Source organism: Glycine soja, chromosome 13 (genome assembly GCF_004193775.1).
Source record: "Glycine soja cultivar W05 chromosome 13, ASM419377v2, whole genome shotgun sequence".
Lineage (NCBI taxonomy): Eukaryota > Viridiplantae > Streptophyta > Magnoliopsida > Fabales > Fabaceae > Glycine > Glycine soja.
In genome coordinates, this window is record NC_041014.1 from 2721070 (window position 1) to 2741245 (window position 20176).

Genomic DNA, 20176 nt, shown 5'->3' on the forward strand with positions numbered 1-20176 from the left:
TAACAATGAAATGAGTTCTCTTAAAATTAAGAAAACTTTGTTTCTTACTAATCTTCCCCCAGGTTGTAAAAGTATAGGTTGTAAGTGGGTTTTCCGAAAGAAATTAAGAACTGATGGATCTATAGAAAAATTTAAGGCAAGACTTGTTGTGATTGGGTGTAAACAAATAGAAGGTGAAGATTTCTTTGATACATATTCTCCCATTTCTAAAGTTACTACCATTAGGTTTTTAATTGCACTTGCTTGTGTTTTTAATCTAGAAATTCATCAAATGGATGTAAAAACTGTCTTTTGTTGAATCAAGTGGCCTCGGAATAATTAAGAAGGGGAGGTTAAATTAATTATTAATGTGTTTTGACTAATTAAAAATTATCCTTCTTAATATTACTAGATTCAATTAGGCTTTACTACTAAGTTATGAGGAAGTAAAGAACAAAAAACAATAACATAGACAAAAGTAAAGCGGAAATAAAAGTACACAGCGGAAAAGTAAAAAGTGTAGGGAAGAAGAAGACAAACACAAGATTTATACTGGTTCGGCCACAACCCGTGCCTACGTCCAGTCCCCAAGCAGCCACCAGTTCTTGAGATTTCCAATAACCTTGTAAAATCCTTTACAAGCAAAGATCAACAAGGGATGTACCCTCCCTTGTTCTCTTTGAACAACCAAGTGGATGTACGCTCCACTTGAACTGATCCACAAGAGATGTACCCTCTCTTGTTCTCAGTATAACAATCCAAGTAGATGTACGCTCTACTTGTACCACAAAGGATGTACGCTCCAATGTGTTAAGACAAAGAATTCTTAGGCGGTTAGTCCCTTGAATCTTTGTAAGGGGAAACAAAAGAAATCTTAGGCGGTTAGTCCTTTGAAATCTTTTGTTTAAAGGAAAAGGGAAAAAGATATCTCAGGTAGTTAGTCCTTTGAAATCTTATGTCAAGAGGGAGAAGGGAAGAAACAAAAGAATTCTCCGGCGGTTAGTCCTTTGAATCTTTTGACAAGAGAGAAGGAATGAAGAAAAAGAATAGCACAAGTTTTTGGTCAATGAACTTTTCTTGAAAGAGAAAGTATTGAACAAAAACTTTTAGAAAGATGAAGAGAAATGAATGAAAGAAATCTGTTATGCATGAAAGGAATCAATCTTTTTAAATTTGTGTCATGGTCACATATTTATGATCATTTGATGAGTCAAGTTAAAGTTTGTGACTCTTGGCAATTTTTTTAAAACTGGTCACTTTTTAAAAGTTATGACTCTTTTGAAAACTAGTTACTTTAAAAGTTGTGACTCTTTTGATAAACTCTTCAGAAACAAGTCACTTTAAGAATTGTGACTTTAGGTAATTTATTTTTCGAAATCAGTCACTGGTAATCGATTACCATCATAGTGTAATCAATTACACATCAACAGATATGACTCTTCATGTTTAAATTTGAAAATCAAAACGTTTAGCAAGACTAGTAATCAATTACAAGTATTGTGTAATCGATTACACAAGTTTGAAATGATTTGAAAAAGTTTTATCACAAGTTCTAACTCTTGAAATTTGAAATCTAACGTTTTAAAATATTGGTAATCGATTACATGATTATGGTAATCGATTACAGCTTTGTAAATCAGTTTTGAAAAGAATGCTGGCTACTGGTAATCGATTACTGCCTTCTGGTAATCAATTACCAGAGAGTAAAACTCTTTGGTAAAATATTTTTCTTTTTGAAAAAATTCTTGTGCTATTCAATGTTTTGAAAAACTCTTTTAATACTTATCTTGATTGAGTCTTCTCTTGATTCTTGAATCTTGAGTCTTGAATCTTTACTTGAATCTTGAATCTTGATCTTGATTCTTGAAACTTATTTGACTCTTGATTCTTTGGCATCATCAAAATAATCTTGGAAGGCATTGCTTCCACACCTTTTTAAATGGTGAATTAGAAGAAGAAATTTATATGAGCCAACCTGAAGGCTTTGTAGAACCGGGGAAGGAAAAGAAAGTTTGAAAACTTGTTAAATCTTTATATGGTTTGAAACAAGCTCCAAAGCAATGACACGAAAAGTTTGATCAAGTTGTTCTTTCGTATGGTTTTCAAATCAACAATAGTGATAAATGTGTGTATGTGAAACAATTTGATGATAATGGATGTGTCATTTTATGTTTGTATGTGGATGACATATTGATATTTGATAGTAATATGCAATTCATAAATGATGTGAAGTCTTTCTTGTCTAGAAATTTTGATATGAAGAACCTTGGTCCTGTAGATGTGATTTTGGGTATTAAGCTTATAAAGAAAAATGATGGCATGATTTTAACCCAATCACACTATGTTGAAAAGCTATTGAAGAAGTTTAATTATTTTGATGTGAAACTTGTTTCTACTCCTTATGACTCATCCATTAAGTTAAAGAAAAATTTGAGTAAAGGAATTTCTTCACATAAATATTCTCAAATTATTGGTTCTTTGTCATAACTGAATTAGTTTTGGCACCAAAGTATAGTCTTTGTTCCTAGGACTAGCATCTAGAGTGTATATATGCTTGATCATGTTATTCATTGAATAAAGAGACTGAAAATTAGAGTTTTCTTGCAGATAAATAGAGAGTTCAATAGAGAAAGAGAGCTAGGAGATTAAGGGAGGTTTTGGATAAGAGAAACCAAGAGAGATCAAAGCTAGTTGCTACTTGTATTGAACTTGTAATGTTTCATGATCAATGTGATGATGATGAGCTGCATTTCCCGTGGATGTAGGCACATTGCCGAACCACGTAAACTCATGGTGTAGATTCTTGCTTGTTGCTTTGCTATATTTTCTTTTCTTTGATCTTATGCAGGTTCATAGCAAAAGTAGGGAACAAGAACCAACAAGTGGCACCGTCTATGGGAACAAGATCAAGATCAAGAAAGATGGGAACAACAAAGTACGATATTGAGAAATTTTCAAGGGAAAATGACTGTGGGTTATGGAGGATCAAGATGGAAGCAATCTTGATTCAACATGGTTGTGCAGAAGCTCTTAAAGGAGAAGAAAGGATGTCGGAATCTCTAAACTCAAAGGAGAAATCAGAAATGATTAATAGAGCCAAAAGTGCAATCATTCTATGCCTTGGAGGTAAAGCTTTAAGAGAAGTTGCAAGAGAAAAGACATCAGCCTCAATGTGGTTGAAACTGGAGTCATTGTATATGACAAAGTCCCTTGCAAATCAGCTATGCTTGAAGGGAACAAGAGGAAAGAAGTCCAGACCAAGGTCAAGGGATTCAAAGAATGGCCAGAAAACAAAATTCAAATGCTTTAATTGTCACAAGACTGGTCATTTCAAGAAAGACTGCCCAGACAAGATCAAGAAAGGATCTTTGGACTCTGCTGACATAGTTGAAGCCTCTGAAGGTTATGAGAGTGCAGGTGTTTTAGTAGCCTCAAAAACCAAAACACAAATAGAATGGATTATGGATTTTGGATACTCATATCACAGCAGCCCGAGAAAGGATTATTTTGAAACCTTAGAACTGAAACCAGAAGGAGTTGTATTGCTAGGAGACAACTATCCCTGTAAGGTACAAGGCATTAGAATGGTGAGACTGAAGATGTTTGATAACAGAGAGTACCTACTGAAAAATGTAAGGTACATTCCAGAACTCAAAAGAAATCTTATTTCCATAAACATGTTTGATGATCTAGGATATTCAACTAGAACTTTAAATGGCGTTCTTAAGATTTCAAATGGATCTTTAGTCATTGCCAAGGGTAACAAGAATAAAAGTAATGGCTTGTTTATTCTTGAAGGTTCCACTATTATTGGACATGCATCAGTAGCTAGTAATACATTGATTGATAAAACAAAACTTTGGCATTTGAGATTAGGTCATGTTAGTGAAAGAGGATTACATGAACTTGAGAAACAAAATCTGTTAGGTGGTGATAAACTAGATAAACTTGAATTTTGTGATCATTGTGTGCTTGGTAAATCACATAGAATAAGCTTTGGCACTGGTATTCATGTTTCATCTAGGCCTTTTGAGTATGTGCATTCTGATTTATGGGGACCATCTAGAGTGAAAACTCATGGTGGAAGCTCATACTTTCTCACCATCATAGATGATTTCTCAAGAAGAGTATGACTGTATGTTTTGAAAAATAAGTCAGAAGCTTTTCAAAAATTCAGAGAATGGCATACTCTAATTGGAAATCAACTTGGTAAAAAATAAAAAGTTTTAAGGACTGACAATGGCCTGGAGTTTGTTTCAGAGAAATTCAATGAGTTTTGTAGGAAAGTAGGCATCAAAAGGCACAAAACAATCCCTCACACACCACAACAGAATGGTTTGGCAGAAAGAATGAATAGGACCATTTTGGAAAGAATGAGGTGCATGCTATTAAGTGCAGGACTGCCAAAGACCTTTTGGGGTGAAGCTGCAAACACGATAGCCTATGTGATTAACAGATGTTCATCATCAACTTTAGACTTCAAGACACCAATGGAAGCTTGGAGTGGTGAACCACCTAATTACTTAGGATTAAAGGTGTTTGGATCATTGGCCTTTGCTTATGTTAAACAAGGAAAGCTGGATGCAAGGGCTGTAAAGTGTGTGTTCATTGGCTATCCTGAAGGAGTTAAAGGGTACAAGCTGTGGAAATTGGAACCTGGTGAGACAAGATGCATCATTAGCAGGGATGTAACCTTTGATGAGAGCAGAATGGCAATGCTAAGCAAGAAGCAGAAGGATAACAACTCAAGTAATGAGAATACCAATTTTGAGGTGGAGCATTCTGTGATTTCAGATCATGGCAGTGGAGATACTATTGATCACACTGATCAAGGGGAAGTTGGAGATAATGAAGAGTTGGGTACTCAGCATGACTTGTCCAATTATCAATTGACTAGAGATAGAGCAAAAAGGGTGATAAAGCCTACAAAGAGGTATGGTCATGCTGACATTATCTGTTATGCCCTGAATGTTGCTGAGGAAACTCAAAATTCAGAACCAAGGACCTGGAGGGAAGCAATTGAAAGTGAAGACGGTCAGCTGTGGCTTCAGGCAATGAATGAAGAAATCGAATCCTTAAGAAAGAACAAGACCTGGATACTTATGGATCAACCCAAGAAGCAGAAGGTTGTTGGATGTAAGTAGATTTTCAAGAAGAAAGAAGGCATTCCAGGAGTAGAAAGGCCTAGATTCAAGGCAATATTGGTAGCAAAAGACTTTACACAGGTTAAAGGAATTGATTACAATGAGATTTTTTCACTAGTTGTGAAGCATTGTTTAATAAGAATAATACTTGGTCTGGTAAATCGGTATGATTTGGAACTTGAACAGCTAGTTGTTAAAACAACTTTTCTCCATGGAAATCTGAAGGAAACCATTTACATGAATCAGCCTGAAGGTTTTGAAGAAGGGGAGAACAAGGTGTGTTTGCTGAAAAAATCTTTGTATGGACTGAAGCAAAGCCCTCGAATGTGGTATCTGAAATTTGATGAGTTCTTGATCAGATATGGCTTCATTAGAAACAGATATGACAACTATGTATATATCCTGAAAGAGGGAAAAATGTGTGTTCTCTACCTTCTCTTGTATGTGGATGACATCCTCATAGCAAGTGCTAATAAGGAAGAGATTAGAAAACTCAAAGAAAGCTTGAACACATAATTTGAGATGAAAGATCTAGGGTCAGCTAGAAGGATACTCGGGATTGATATTCATAGGGATAGAGCAAAGGGTGAATTATTCTTGTCCCAAAGCAATTACCTCAAGAAAGTGGTGGAAAGGTTTAGGATGCATCAAAGCAAACCTATTAGCACACCACTTGGCAATCATACAAAGCTATCTGTTATTCAAGCACCAGAAACAGCTAAAGAAAGGTCTAAAATGAATCAAACACCCTATGTCAGTGGTGTTGGAAGCATAATGTATGGAATGGTTTGCAGCAGACCTGACTTGGCTCATGCAGTAAGCATAATAAGCAGGTTCATGGAAGATCCTGGCAGTGCTTACTGGGAAGCTATGAAGTGGACATTAAGGTATCTAAATGGATCTTTGAAAGCTGGATTAAGGTACAAGAAGACACTACATGAGGCAGCAATCATAGGCTATGTAGATGTGGATTTTGCAGGAAATGTAGACACAAGGAAATCCTTAACATGATATGTGTTTACTTTGTTTGGTATAACAATCAGTTGGAAAGCAAATCAACAATCACTTGTTGCTCTTTCAACAACTGAAGCAGAGTACATGGCCCTAGCTGAAGGAGTGAAGGAAGCAATCTGACTCAAAGGTATGGTAAATGAACTTGGAATAGCACAAGCTTGTGTCACAATTCACTATGACAGTCAAAGTGTCATTCTCTTAGCAAATCACCAAATGTACCATGAGAGGACAAAACACATAGATGTGAAACTATACTTCATCAGAGATGTGATTGAATCTGAGAAGGTGAAAGTGGAAAAGATTTCAACAGAAGAAAACTCGGCTGATATGTTCACAAAGTCCCTCTCTAGTGTCAAGTTCAAGCACTGCCTGGACTTGATCAATTTTGAAGATGCCTAAAGCAGATTGGTAGAAGTGCAGTCCTGAATCACAAGATACACACTCGCTGATTTGGAGTCAAGGTGGAGATTTGGGGTGTGTGACTCAAAATCACAAAAGGCACAAGTGGGAAGGTTTTAAGTGATGTTGTCATAACTGAATTCAATTGTCATAATTGAATTAGTTTTAGCACCAAAGTATAGCCTTTGTTCCTAGGACTAGCATCTAGAGTGTATATATGTTTGATCATGTTATTCATTGAATAAAGAGGCTGAAAAATAGAGTTTTCTTGTAGAAAAATAGAGAGTTCAATAGAGAAAGAGAGCTAGGAGATTGAGGGAGGTTTTGGATAAGAGAAACCAAGAGAGATCAAAGCTAGTTGATGCTTGTATTGAACTTGTAATGTTTCATGATCAATGTGATGATGATGAGTTGTATTTCCCGTGGATGTAGGCACATTGTTGAACCACGTAAACTCATGGTGTAGATTCTTGCTTGTTGCTTTGCTGTATTTTCTTTTCTTTAATCTTGAGCAGGTTCTACAGCAAAAGTGGGGAACAAGAACCAACAACACCCGTCTCCATGTGATTGGTGATCCCATGAATGGAGTTCAACGGGTAACAATGAAATTGTTTATTGACTAAAGTACACAAAAATAAAATTTGGCGGAGCTGTTCCATTTCTCATTTCTATGACGAAGTGTATTATAAATTGTGACAACATTAAGGTTGATGTATTTATATATGTGTATTTTTGGTATAAAAAAATATCTCTTAATGAATCCGATGACAATTATTGTAGGGGTGGGGATCACAAACCACTCTTTGAGGATTCACCTAGTGAGTGTGGTGGTGGGGCCGTCACTTTGAGATATGAGCTAATATCTAAGTGACACTCACGAAATAAGATACATGCGCAAGGCCGTGTAACGCACTACCACTGATTAGAACCTAATTGAACGTCAATATTGTAGGGGTTGTGTACTAAAGTCCGGTTAAAGAATATGTAGTTCATGATAATTAAGTCACTATATTTTTCTCGGGTGGAAGTTCATAAACACTAGATATAAGGCTCAAACCTAGAAGGTTCCTTTTACCGAAATACAATATCACATGCTCTTTTTCTTACGTTTTTATACAAATTATCTTTTAAAAAATATATTTTAAAATTTTAAATTATGTGGGAGAAAGTTAGTAAATATTTGTTTTATAATTTAAAATTTATAAATATATATTACTTATATTAATTCAATTTTATAAAATAAAATATTTATTTTAGAATCTGTTACGTAAAATTAGATTTTCTATCTTTTTAAGATTTTGTTTTAATGAGTGAATAATTTGTTACGTTTGTTTTGACACCTGTAAGTTAGTTTCCAACGATCATATCTGGTCGAGTCTTTGATAATATATATTTCTAAAAGGAATGTACGTAATAGTTTATTGACAACTTTGATCATTGTCGATCAATATTATATTATGTGTTAAGGTATTAATTTGTGCATCAAATAGGTATAGTATAGATTCAATGAATCTTTTAAATAGCTTATAGTATAATGTTTTTTGGCGGATTATTTAAATAGCTTTTGACTCTTTTAAATTCTTTTTTATTGAAGTTTATCAATTTTTTTTTGCTTGCTTGCATAAGTTTTATAGTCAAATATTTTATAGCTAATTATTGTGTCCTAAAGGTTATTAAAAATTTATTTATATTGTTTATATATTAAACAACCCTTTATTATGTTATACTGTTATATGACGCACGCTTGTAAAAAAAAAAAATTATTATGGAAGGGGTTGAAAAATTAATCAATTATGTAAGGCATCAAACTTATTATGTTAATGAGGGGTAATAATGCAATGACATTGGTTTTTAGTTACATTCATTAATTATAAGGAACGATTACTTGGTTTTATTTGAAGGGTAGCACACGGGTGTGTTTGGAAAAATGTAGGGTTCAATGTAATCCATGTTTTTTTTTTCCAAATTCATTAATTACTCCTCCATTTTTTTTTAACAATTATGTTTCCAATTATATTTTGGCTAAAATAAATTATATTATTTATTTATGAAAAAATATTTATCACAAATCATATATATATATATATATATATATATATTATTGAGGGCTTGACCCTCGGTAGGTTATCGAAGAAAAATATAAAATTAGTATCATTTTTCTTGACTTCACTAGTAGCTAATTAGTAATTATCCAGACCTAAATCCCAACAAAAATTTGACTTTCGCATTTATATCACGGATAACTAACTAAAGGCTAAATTACTCAGAGTTAAATCTCAATAAATCATATTCAAACCCCAAATTTCTCACTTTATATATTATTTGCATATTATCAAAAGTTTTTTCAAGGTCTTCACCCATCAACAATATTTAATTACCAACAAAGAAATTAGCAATGGATTAAAGACAAGTGATATAATCTATAAAAGTCCAAAATAAATGTAGTTTACTTTAAGTAAGATTGAGCTATGTGACCACTTGCTCCTTTAGGATAGAAGCCACCACGAACATGTTCATCACCACTTCCATATACTATCCTCAATATTTCTTCTGGAGTCCTTGAATATGCCAATGAGTTTACGTCACCAGCAAGAATGTTACCTCTAACTTTGCCCTCGGCACCCAGCCCTGTAGGCACAACAATGCCTTCATCTTTCAAACCTCTATTTCCTAACTTGCTCCTAAGTATAGAAATGCGGTTTGTGAACTCTTCCACGGCCACGCCATATGGTGGCACCAACTGTTCTTTACGTTCATACAACAATTCTCTTAAAACTGCATCTTGTCCAGACTCTACTCCTAGAAGCCCCGCAACAAGCTGTTCATGTATATATACACACATTGTCATTATTCGATCACACTTTTTTCTGATATCGAAATAAGAACATTTCAGACAATTTATTTTTAGTTCTTTTATTTTTCATTCATTTAACAAATTACATTAATTAGTGAGTAATCAATTGAAATTATGCATTCATTAATTATATGATAGGAGTATAATTTTTTATTTCATGCATTCACTTTGATTATTATGCATTCACTAATTATATGATAGGAGTATAATTTTTTTATAAAATTAATTGAAATTGATTTTGAACTAACATGTATAAGAGAAAAAAATTATTATATATATATATATATATTATAAAATCCATTCCATTAAGGAATTATATTTTTTAAACTATTATAAATAAATATATATTTTGCCCAATTAAAAATAGTCAATTTAAATAATTACGTATTTATAGGAAAATGAAATATTCAAAGTATTATTTTCTTAACTTTACTCAATGATATTTAATTACAAAGTTACTTTAAAAATGTCAGCAAGAAATATAAATTAATCCTATAGTTTAAATAAATAATTATTATAATATACTTTCGACATTAAGTGTATTCCACATATACAAAGACGGGTTAGTAAAGAGAGTAAAGTTTAACGATGAATTAGGATACATGGAATCAATATATCATGTGTGTATTTGCAAAATAATAAAATTTAGGGGACAAATACTATTATTCAAAAAAGATATCATATTTTTTTTAATTGAAATATTTTATCACGAAACTGTATATTTTTAAAATGATTAAAATATGTGGGTGACAAGAAAGTGATGCGTCTAGATTTTTATCCCCAGATAATGAACCAAGTTTATATACATGAATATATTAGATGAGTTGATTTTGGGGTTTTACCTCCCTAGAAGTAGCACTTTGCAGCAGTCGATTGGCACCAACATAACCAGTGAGGCCAACATAGGGAATCACATAAGATGCAATTATAAAGTTGAGTGAATTAGCATAGGGATCAAAGGGAGGAACCAAAGGTTTCCCAAATGCATTGTCCATTAGTTTGGCAAAAGATTTTGAGCTTAGATCCAGCAATGGCCTAGGGAACCCTCTCACTTTGCTCTTTATGGCCCTGCAATTAGTTAGGACACAACCATTGAGATATTAATGTTCTCTATTTTTTTTTTCCTCCTAAGAGTAATTGTAAATGCAAAGAGCAGAGACAAAACAAAACCTTAAGTGTCCAACTTCCTGAAAAGCAAACTGCAAGATGACATCATTGGTAAGACTGTCAAGTTCAACCTTTTTGGCACCAATGGGAGGGGGTCCTCCCCCAGTTAGGTTTGGAGCAGCTACATCTAATCCATGCCCCAAAGCCCCAAACAAGAAAAACTCAGCCTCTAAGTATTCCAAATTGAGAGCAAATTCTAACAGATCAGCATCTTTGGATTTTGGGAATTTTGCACTTGCAAACAACACAGAAGAAGAATAGTCTAGGAGAATCAAGGGAAGGACTAGTGAGGCAAGTAAAACAAAAATAGAGGCTCTATCTCTAGAAATGTAAGGTGCCATCCTTTACTTTTGCCTTTTTTTTCCCCAAGTGATGATATGATGCATAATGTCACCTATGTATGCATTTATATATAACGATCCTTTTGGTTCTTGTAGCAATACAAGGAAATGCCACGTGGCAAGATAATGCCATTTAATTTTTGGATTTGATATGTTGGGGAAATACTAGTTACTTACTTTGTTTGGTTAGTCGACATTCTAATAAAATATTATAATTAGTGTTTATAGCTAAAATTGACTCATATGAGACATTTATTAAATTTAATAAATACATTATATTTAAGAAATATTATAATTAATTCATTGTAAGTACAATTGACTTTCCAATAGCATTAAATATATTATGTAGTCAATTATTAAGGATATACATTTATATATTTATTAGTTTATTAATATATATTTAAAATTTTATATTTTAACCAGCATTAAATATGTTTTATCACTAATTCCCTTAACAATAATAATAAAAATAAAATTTTCAATGTTTTTAAATATATACTCCCTTCATTCCATTATAATTGTCCTTCTATGAATACAACAAAATATTAATAAATGGATGAAAAAGAATAAAAAATTTTAAAAATTAATCTTATACTTTTTTTTTAAAAGACCAAAGTAAATTTTATTAAGAATCAAGCTAAACATAAATCTTATCTTATTAATTTATTTTTATTTTTTATTCATTATTAATATTATAAGAGATATAAGTAAAAAAATCACCAATTTTACGTTGAAAAAATAAAATAAAATTTATTTTTATATTTTTTTTCTTACTCAATGATTATTATGATTTGAAGGGACAATTAATTTATTAAATTTAATAATAGAATACGTTTAATAATATAATATATTTATTTTGATACTTAGGAACCCAGACAATAACGAGGATGAGTTGGCTTTGGCTTGAAAGTGTGAATGAGCATAAGGATATGAGATTTTAAGTTAAAATATGTGGGTGATTCCTAATAAATATTTGAGTTTTTTTAATATATATATATATATATATATATATATATATATATATATATTATTTTTGCTCTTGGATAAAATAACTATTTTATTATTGGTTCATTGTTCCTTTTTTTAGTCCCTAATAAATTAATAATTTTTTGTTTTCTTTCTAATGTTTTTTTTCATTTATTACTATTCCTTTGGAAAAGACTAAAAACAAACGAATTTTTTTAATCAGAGAATAAACATAAAAATATATTTGTCAATTAATCAACAACTTAAAAAAAGTGTAAAAGAACAAAAACAAAATTGATGTTTTATTAAGGACTCAATTCAAAAAAAAATTATATAAAGGAAGAAACACAAAATCCAAATATTTATTAGGATTCCAATCTTATTTTACCTTTGATTTTATAATGACAAGGATCATATCTTAACTTTTTTCGGAAAGTAAACATCATATCTTAACTTGATTGAGGAATCATGCCAAAAAAAAAAAACTTAATTGTTTATTACTGATCTAAATAAATTAAAATTGATATTTTTTAACTTCCGTCATTAAGATTCTTGATTCTTTGATGGGATTTTAATGTATCCCACAAGTTTAGTACTTTATCAGGCGCATTGGAAAAAATAAATATTTGTTATATACAACTAAAATTTATAATAAATAAATACTTTTAAAAATATAAATTATGTAATAAATAGGTAATTTAAACTTATAAATATAAATTTTTATGATAAATAATTTACATTGAGATATAATATTATCTTTATTTATTGGAATTTAAAATAAATTTTTAAATTTAAGTTAGAATTAAAAATATTGAAAATCAATAGAGTGAGAAAAGTATAATATTGAGTGTATTTAAATTTTGGAGATAAAGTATATAATGAGAAGAAAAGAGAGGGATTATAAAATATTTCTATATTATCTTTTTATATTTAAAAAAAAAACTTCTCCAATTTAGTTTTACTAGCATGATTGGCCGTGTGATACACAAGTAAAGTATATATTAAATGAAAATATTTATTTTATTTTAAAAAAGAATTAAAATATAATTAATATATAAAATATTTAAATATAAATATAATTTAAAATTATAAATATGATAATTTACTATAAATGTAACTTAAATGATACTCTTTTGTATATTTTGATTATATATATATATATATATATATATATATATATATATATATATATATATATATATATATATATTCAGTGTATTGATCTTAGCATTTGTTCCTTCATGCTTGTTGTGAAATGGTAAATTATGGCATATTTTTAGGACTTGATTATTGTTGGAAAAAAGTTTTCATAGTCTTAACTAAAGCAAAATACTCAATGAACTTTGTGTCTAGGAATGATGCTTAGTTCATTTAGTTATTATGAGTCATTCTATTTTATTTATTAAGTTCTTTAGAGTCAAAATTTAATAATGGAACTAAGATTTTTTTTCAATTAAGGGATTGTTAATTGTTTGACAAGTGTACCAAAATATCCAAGTAGTAAAGACTTGGAAGTCCGAGTGTCGATTTTCCATAGAGACTTTGTTTTGTACTTGTGTTGAATAATTTCCAATTTCTAAGATGAGATAAGGTAAAAGATGAGCTAAAAGAAACAATAACTAAAATAATAGATATTAATAAGAAATAAAAGATATAATAGGGAATTCAATGAGATGAGAATGTTATGACCTAACATGCTCTAAGATGTGTTATTTTATGTTTTTCTCTACCAATTAAGTGAATTTTTCATACCCACGTCTATTAAAATACTTTTCCCCTGATGTCTCACAGTGACAAACATATTTTACTTATTTATCTCTCAAATGTCTTTGCAAAGATTCAATAGATAAAATGCATGAAGTTCTAATTCTAGATGTTTGTTTTGATGCATGGGCATAATGCAATCACTTTATGTTTAACAATATTTTTATTAAGATATATCTTCCTTCTAGTTCTATTAGGAATTATTCTTTTTCAAGCGACTAATCCCTAAAATTGATGTATGTAAGACTTCTATTAAGGATTATCCTTTGCAGAGCATTTAACCCCTAAAGAGGATGAAAGGGTGAATGATACATGAAATTAAAATAAGAAAGGATAATAGGAAAGAAAATACTTGTTTGTATTGATAGATATGAAACATACCATACATCTTTTGGCTTTCTAAGCTAGCTAGACCCTAACTAAGGGTTTAGCCTCTCATAGTCATAAGAAGTCTTATATTTGAAAAGGGGTATAGAAACTGATGGAGGACAAGGGATGAATAAAGGAAATAGAAAATAATGAAAGAGAAGAAAAAAAATTCCTAACCTTGTGTTTGAATGGAGGATTTAAAAATTTCTAAAAAAATTCAAATACACAACATTTTAATTGTCTTGATTTAAATTTCTTTCATTTTATAAACATTTTGTTTGGCTGAAGCAATTCAATTTCTTGTATTTTAAATTCCTTATTTGGATAAAGTAATTCAATTTCAATAAAATTCAAATTTTCATTTTTAAATATTTATTTAAAAATTAAAATTTCAATATTAAATAAAATGAAATATTAGTCTTCATGCCTAAAATGCTGGTTATTTTAAAATATAAAATAAAATCCCCCTACACAGTCAACTCTGAATACTGTAATATATGGCAGAATGGATCTGAATAGTTTCCAATCCAGCAACAATGTCTGTATTATGATACTGACATACCCATGAAGTGCTATGGTCTCCTCCTAGAAATTGACTTACATCTACAACAGGGAAGATTGATCATTCTGATCTCCTCCTGAGCATGGATGAACAGATATCAAGAGCAAAAGAAGAGGCTTCTAGCAGGAAGGCACTGAAAATTATGTAAATTTTCAGTATGTACATAATTTATTCATTAAAAATTGTGCAATCTATTTTTTTATGATATATTTAAATGAGAAAAATAAAATAAAATACATACAACAATATATTTTCTAATATTTCAAATTCTTAAAATCTTAAGTTTCCACATTCAACAGAGGTTAAAGAAAGTCAAAATGCACAAAATTTCATTTTAAGCAGTCAAATTCATTCATCTCCCCAATGCTGCATCATGAAGGCTCCCCAAGATCTATAAGTCAAAAGCAGAGGAAAAACTAACACAGTTACACAAACACCTATCTATGAACCATTGATTGAAAATCCCCCAACTTCTTACAGAGAACATCTGCAGTTTGTGACAGGTAAGCATATATATTCTCACCTTTTTTCCTTTGTTCCAGCACATCTATGTGATCATTGTGGTACTAAAAGCATGTATCCTAGATCTACCCTCTATTCCTTCATTCATGGATGGTTTCAAGAGCAGCAATAGTGTTACTCATAGGTCTTGTGGGAATGTTTTACCAGGGCACTCAACTCCCCCCTTCAAACAACAGTGATTCATCAGATGATGGTGTTCCAGTTTCACCACCAAGAGTCAGACTCAGAGATGGGAGGTACTTGGCTTATAGAGAAAAGGGTGTCCCCAAGGACCAAGCAAAACACAGCATCATCATTGTACATGGCTTTGGAAGCTCCAAAGATATGAATTTTCTGGCACCCCAGGTATATATATACTTATCTCAATATCTCTTTACAAAACTTGCTTCTGTTGATTTGAAAATAGTAGACATGTTATATTGGATTAGTAAAATTAGATCTAATTAGACATGTTTGATTGAAAAAAAAAATTATGCAGAAACCATTAGACGTTGTAGTTCTGATTAGATACTTGGATACAAAGAAGAGGTGTTTAATGTTTATTAATATTTAAACCTTTTTGTTTTTCTTTTTTTTTTCCCACTAAGGTAACATTGACATTGATTCTACAGGAACTAATAGATGAATTGGGTATATATATTCTGCAATATGATCGAGCTGGGTATGGAGAGAGTGATCCAAACCCCAAACGCTCACTGAAAAGTGAAGCACTTGACATTGAAGAGCTTGCTGATCTGTTACAGATAGGGTCAAAATTTTATTTGATCGGTGTCTTAATGGGATCATATGCTACCTGGAGTTGTTTCAACTACACACCCAACAGGCAAATTACAAGCCTCAAAATATACATTTCTAAACATATGTTTGGTTTCAGAAAATGTCAATTTTCATTTTTTATTTTCACAAATAATTATGAAAACGACATTACATTTCTAAACAATGTTTGGTTTCAGAAAGAAAGTAAAAATAAAAAGCACAAAGTCATTTTCTGTAACTATTTGTGAAAATAACATATTCTCAAGCCAAACTGGTCAAAATTCTCCCTTTTTATGTTGAAAATGGATTGTTAATTTCACCACAAGGTCAACATTTGTGCAGGCTAGCAGGTGTGACTATGATAGCTCCAGTGATAAAGTATCAAATTTATTATTTATAATAATTTTTTTAAGTTAACACTGACATCAAATTTTTTTAAGTTAGATAGAAATTTTAGATTGGAGTCTTAAATATCCGGTCATATTAAATATTTGTAAGAAAAAAATTATTATTTATAATAATTTTATCTAACTCAAATATAATTCAAGCATAATTTTTTTTAAAAAATCATGTAATTTAAAAGAAATAAATATATCAGTTTATTAGATTAATTGTGAGAAAAAGTTATCTGTCTATCAATCACGTGGCTGAATGTTTGTCTAGTATACGATTTTGAGAATATGTTCAGTATATACCATATGCCATAGCATACAGTGATCTGCAAGATATTGTAATAGCCTATAGTTAATGCCAAACTCGCACATGGAAAATGAAGTGCTGGCAAAAAGAAAAGGCTTTCTACAATGTCTGCTTCCATACCATATCAGGAAATAAAGCTCTAAACAATAGGAGGGCCAAACAATATTAACTAAAAAAAAGTCAAATCCTACTTTAGGGTAAATTGTTTTTTTTATGAATGATACTAGTGTATTTAACAACTTTGTGGATAATTTATTTTCAGTAAAAAAATTAGTTATTTATAGTAAAATCTCTCTTTTGAATTACATTTTTTTTTCATTAATAGAATTTGCTCCGAACCCTTAAGAATCCAAGTTCACTGTCACTTGAAACAACCATACGGTAGTATAGTTTTATGGTATGGTGTCAATTGCCAGTGAAACTAAGAAAAATCAAAATAAAACTTCAAAATTGTCAATACTTTATTTAAGTCTCTAAATTTAATTATTTATTATTATTTTGACTCCTAAAAATATATTATTATTATTATTATTAAAAAAGTTGCACAAACATTATCGGATTGGCAAATGCCAGTTTTTTTAACTTCCTTAATTTGATTAGAAAGAGGACTCGTGACAACACTTTAAGGACTAAAAGGTAATCTACCGACTACATTATCCATGTACATGTGGCAAAAGCAAAAGGGTCTGTATATGATGTCTGTTTACATATCAAGAGGATATTATGGACAAACACAATTATCCCAAAAAAGTAGATCCCTCGACTCATATGTGGCAACACCAGATACAGAGAAACAAAGGAAAACAAGACCCTCCACACACTTTAACAATCATAAAAAAGTAAAGGGTTAAAAAAGTTAGAGCCAAGACCAAGGGAACATCAACACTGCCACAACTATGTACATACAATATATACTGTACATGAATATATCTCTTTTCTTTTATATGTACATGTGTTTTTACCAAAAGCAAGATGCATCATCTTCAGGCATCAAGGAAGTCCTGCAAAGTGGGCATGTAATGTTCCAATAGTCCAACCACTTCTCCATGCACACTTTGTGAAAAATATGGCCACATGATAAACAGTTTATCTCAGATTCTGGTTCAAACTTTGTGAGACACACACAACAACATTCATGTTGAGGTTGTTTACTGCCACACATGCTGCCAAACCTAAGTGTTGGTGTCCTGCTTCTGAACTCTTCAATGAAACCCTCCGAGGGGCTGAGGTTGAATTCTAATGGCTCAGGTGGGTTTCGGGAGATGTCTGGTGAAGGAGACAACGACGAAACGCGGATACCGACAATTTGTAGAATTGTCCTAACAATGCCTTTGAATATGGATATAGACAAGGCAGTGTTTACAAGAAGCACACATAACACTCCTTCAGATGGTGCTGGGAGACTTGACAGGCCCATTTTGATACCAAATTGTGTTGGTTGCAAGTGGATGATGATTTTTTCTCTTTGAATCTGAAACCAGCAGAATGAACAAATTGCTATGTCAACTTCATCAATGGAAACTCTTATTTACCTGCAGAAACATCAAAGGGTACTCTTACCAAAATTGAAACAAGACAAGGGAATTGATTGTACAAATAGGGTAGGCTTCAATCCAGACTAAACAACTGGTTTTCTTTAGATTCTTCATTTAGTAGTTTAAATTTCTGTTTGGATAAGGAAATAGGATTACAATCTTATTAAACACAAAAGGGACCATTGAATTTGATGGTTCAGACTAAAAAGTAGTCATATTTTACTAGGGGAGAAAAACAGCTACAAAGAAAGAAAAATTGAAAGAAAGTCTGCGTCCCCATAATCAAATTAACTAATAGAAAGAACATCGAAAACAGGATCAAAGAAGACTGTTTAAATTTGAAGCCAAAGGGTCCATTTTGCAAATTGAGCAATCTGGATTAAATTAGAAGCATTGGATTTCATGAACAAGAACTGCCAAAAACAAAACTTTATGAACATAAGAAAATGGTCCATAATACTTCTGATCAAGGTAAAATGAAAATAAAAAAGAATCATAAAAAAAGACATATCCACAGAGCATGATGCTAATTTAGAATCTACCATTTCATGGAATCGTCATGTTGGATGTTGAGACAGGAGAAAAACATTAAACACACTGAAGAAAATAAAAGAAAAAGAATGTTGTTTTGGAACTTACAGAGAGAGAATTTGAGGATTACTGTTGTGTTTCATGAACTGAAAAGTGTATCTCATGACTCATACTGGAGTTGATGCAACCCCTTTGCTTTATAGAGGGATGAACCATACATACACAGTACACACAAGTTGAGTATCTAATGCAACCTCTTTCTCTTAACCATGGTTAAGAGTTCCTTGTTTTCCGGGAAAGGAATTTAACCTTAGTTGGCATTTAGTTGACATCACCAAGCCACCTGTATCTGTCTTTGCCTTTTCACTTGCGTAACATCTTACATTATTCCTATTTATGCATTCGTAATTAGTTGAAGATAATTTGAAAGTTGTTATTGGACGAATAGACGATGCATAGGAATAGAAAATTGAAATGATGAACAAATTTTAGTGTGTTTGGATAAAGAATTTTAACTGAAAGTAATTTATCAGAGAATTTGAATTTCTGTAATCTAGAATTCATTGTTTGGATGTTTTTTTTGTAAAAAATTTAAAATTTTAGAATTTTAAAATAGAATTTTAAACAATTAAAAATCTAGAATTTCAATTTCCTTCTAAAAAGTGAGAAATTGAAATTCTCTTCTTACATTCTTTTTCAAGAAACACCGTCTGAGCTCGTGCAACATCAATCGAGTGTGAACGTAGATGAACACATATAATTAGCACACCAATCATATCTTCTCTTTTTTTCATTTTTTTTTTCACACTCATAACTTTAATTTTTTTTATCCAAATACAAAATTTTGAAAATAAAAGAATTTCAATTTAAATATTTAAAATTCTTAAAATTTAAAATTCCTTAAAATTTTAAATTCCTCCATCCAAACACACTCTTAATGAAATTTTTATAAGATTGATTACCAATAAGGTGGTTAGTCCATACAATACTTATTCTATCTTTTTAAATATGATTCGGAATTAAAATCTTACATATGAAAAAAAAAATAATTAAAAAAAACACTAAAAGTGATCGTCACACATTTTATACTTTGAACATTAGTTATTAATAAAAGTTTTAGAATAATGTCATGAATACATTAAAAAAAAGATTGAATTGATTAAATTATTCTAATATTTTATTATTTTTTTATTAATGCTTATAACGATATAAGAATATATATTTTTTATTCTTTTTCCTTGCAAACTGAACAAGCTTCGCTTTGCACTTCTACTTTAAATTAAATTAAATATTTTTTTTTACAAAACTAACATTGTTTTATTTTAGGTTAAGTTATTTTTTTCTCTTCATTTATTTATAAGATTTAATTTAATTCCTTTATTTGCTAAAAGTTTCAAAAAGATCAAATTGAACCTTCTAGATAAATTAAGGAGAAAAAATAATGTAACCTTTATTTTATAAATTTAACGGTCATGTATAGATAGTGTAAAGTAATTTTTTATTGTCCCCATCAAATGATAAATCATCATTTGTATGACTTTTAAGATAATTATTATAAGAGTCAACAAATTTAT

The 20176-nt window shown here is 30.7% G+C and overlaps 3 protein-coding genes across 5 annotated transcripts; 1 reads left to right on the top strand and 2 right to left on the bottom strand.

Moving 5' to 3' along the window:
• Positions 1 to 8825: 8825 nt before the first annotated feature.
• On the bottom strand, positions 8826 to 10918 carry LOC114382054 (desiccation-related protein PCC13-62-like). The gene is made up of 3 exons (XM_028341285.1): positions 10561 to 10918; positions 10233 to 10458; positions 8826 to 9354 (listed from the first exon to the last, which is right to left on the bottom strand). Exons 1-3 carry the CDS (start codon positions 10896 to 10898, stop codon positions 8983 to 8985), a joined length of 936 nt encoding a protein of 311 aa, XP_028197086.1. The 5' UTR covers positions 10899 to 10918; the 3' UTR covers positions 8826 to 8982.
• A 3970-nt stretch (positions 10919 to 14888) lies between these two features.
• On the top strand, positions 14889 to 16203 carry LOC114380798. The gene is made up of 3 exons (XM_028339847.1): positions 14889 to 15062; positions 15206 to 15426; positions 15693 to 16203. The coding sequence occupies exons 2-3, from the start codon at positions 15217 to 15219 to the stop codon at positions 16083 to 16085; spliced, it is 603 nt and encodes a 200-aa protein (XP_028195648.1). The 5' UTR covers positions 14889 to 15062; positions 15206 to 15216; the 3' UTR covers positions 16086 to 16203.
• Positions 16204 to 17198: 995 nt separating this feature from the next.
• Positions 17199 to 18832, bottom strand: LOC114380735 (probable E3 ubiquitin-protein ligase XERICO). 3 transcript variants are annotated; one of them, XM_028339766.1, is made up of 3 exons: positions 18711 to 18790; positions 18097 to 18201; positions 17199 to 18007 (listed from the first exon to the last, which is right to left on the bottom strand). In XM_028339766.1, exon 3 carries the CDS (start codon positions 17951 to 17953, stop codon positions 17495 to 17497), a length of 459 nt encoding a protein of 152 aa, XP_028195567.1. In that variant the 5' UTR covers positions 17954 to 18007; positions 18097 to 18201; positions 18711 to 18790; the 3' UTR covers positions 17199 to 17494. The 3 variants fall into 3 exon arrangements, with proteins under 3 accessions (XP_028195567.1, XP_028195566.1, XP_028195565.1); XM_028339765.1 differs by lacking the exon at positions 18097 to 18201 and having other exon boundaries at positions 18711 to 18832; XM_028339764.1 differs by lacking the exon at positions 18097 to 18201 and having other exon boundaries at positions 17199 to 18068; positions 18711 to 18828.
• Between the last annotated feature and the right edge of the window lie 1344 nt (positions 18833 to 20176).

Bases quoted from the DNA above. Each gene is read 5' to 3' on its own strand.
- LOC114382054 (XM_028341285.1), bottom strand. From the start codon at position 10,898: ATGGCACCTTACATTTCTAGAGATAGAGCCTCTATTTTTGTTTTACTT. The intron at 10,459-10,560 runs GTTTTGTTTTGT...AACTAATTGCAG, and splicing joins CAGGAAGTTGGACACTTAAG to GGCCATAAAGAGCAAAGTGA. The intron at 9,355-10,232 runs GTAAAACCCCAA...ATACATGAACAG, and splicing joins AAAGTGCTACTTCTAGGGAG to CTTGTTGCGGGGCTTCTAGG.
- LOC114380735 (XM_028339765.1), bottom strand. From the start codon at position 17,953: ATGGGCCTGTCAAGTCTCCCAGCACCATCTGAAGGAGTGTTATGTGTG.
- LOC114380798 (XM_028339847.1), top strand. From the start codon at position 15,217: ATGTTTTACCAGGGCACTCAACTCCCCCCTTCAAACAACAGTGATTCA. The intron at 15,427-15,692 runs GTATATATATAC...TTGATTCTACAG, and splicing joins TGAATTTTCTGGCACCCCAG to GAACTAATAGATGAATTGGG.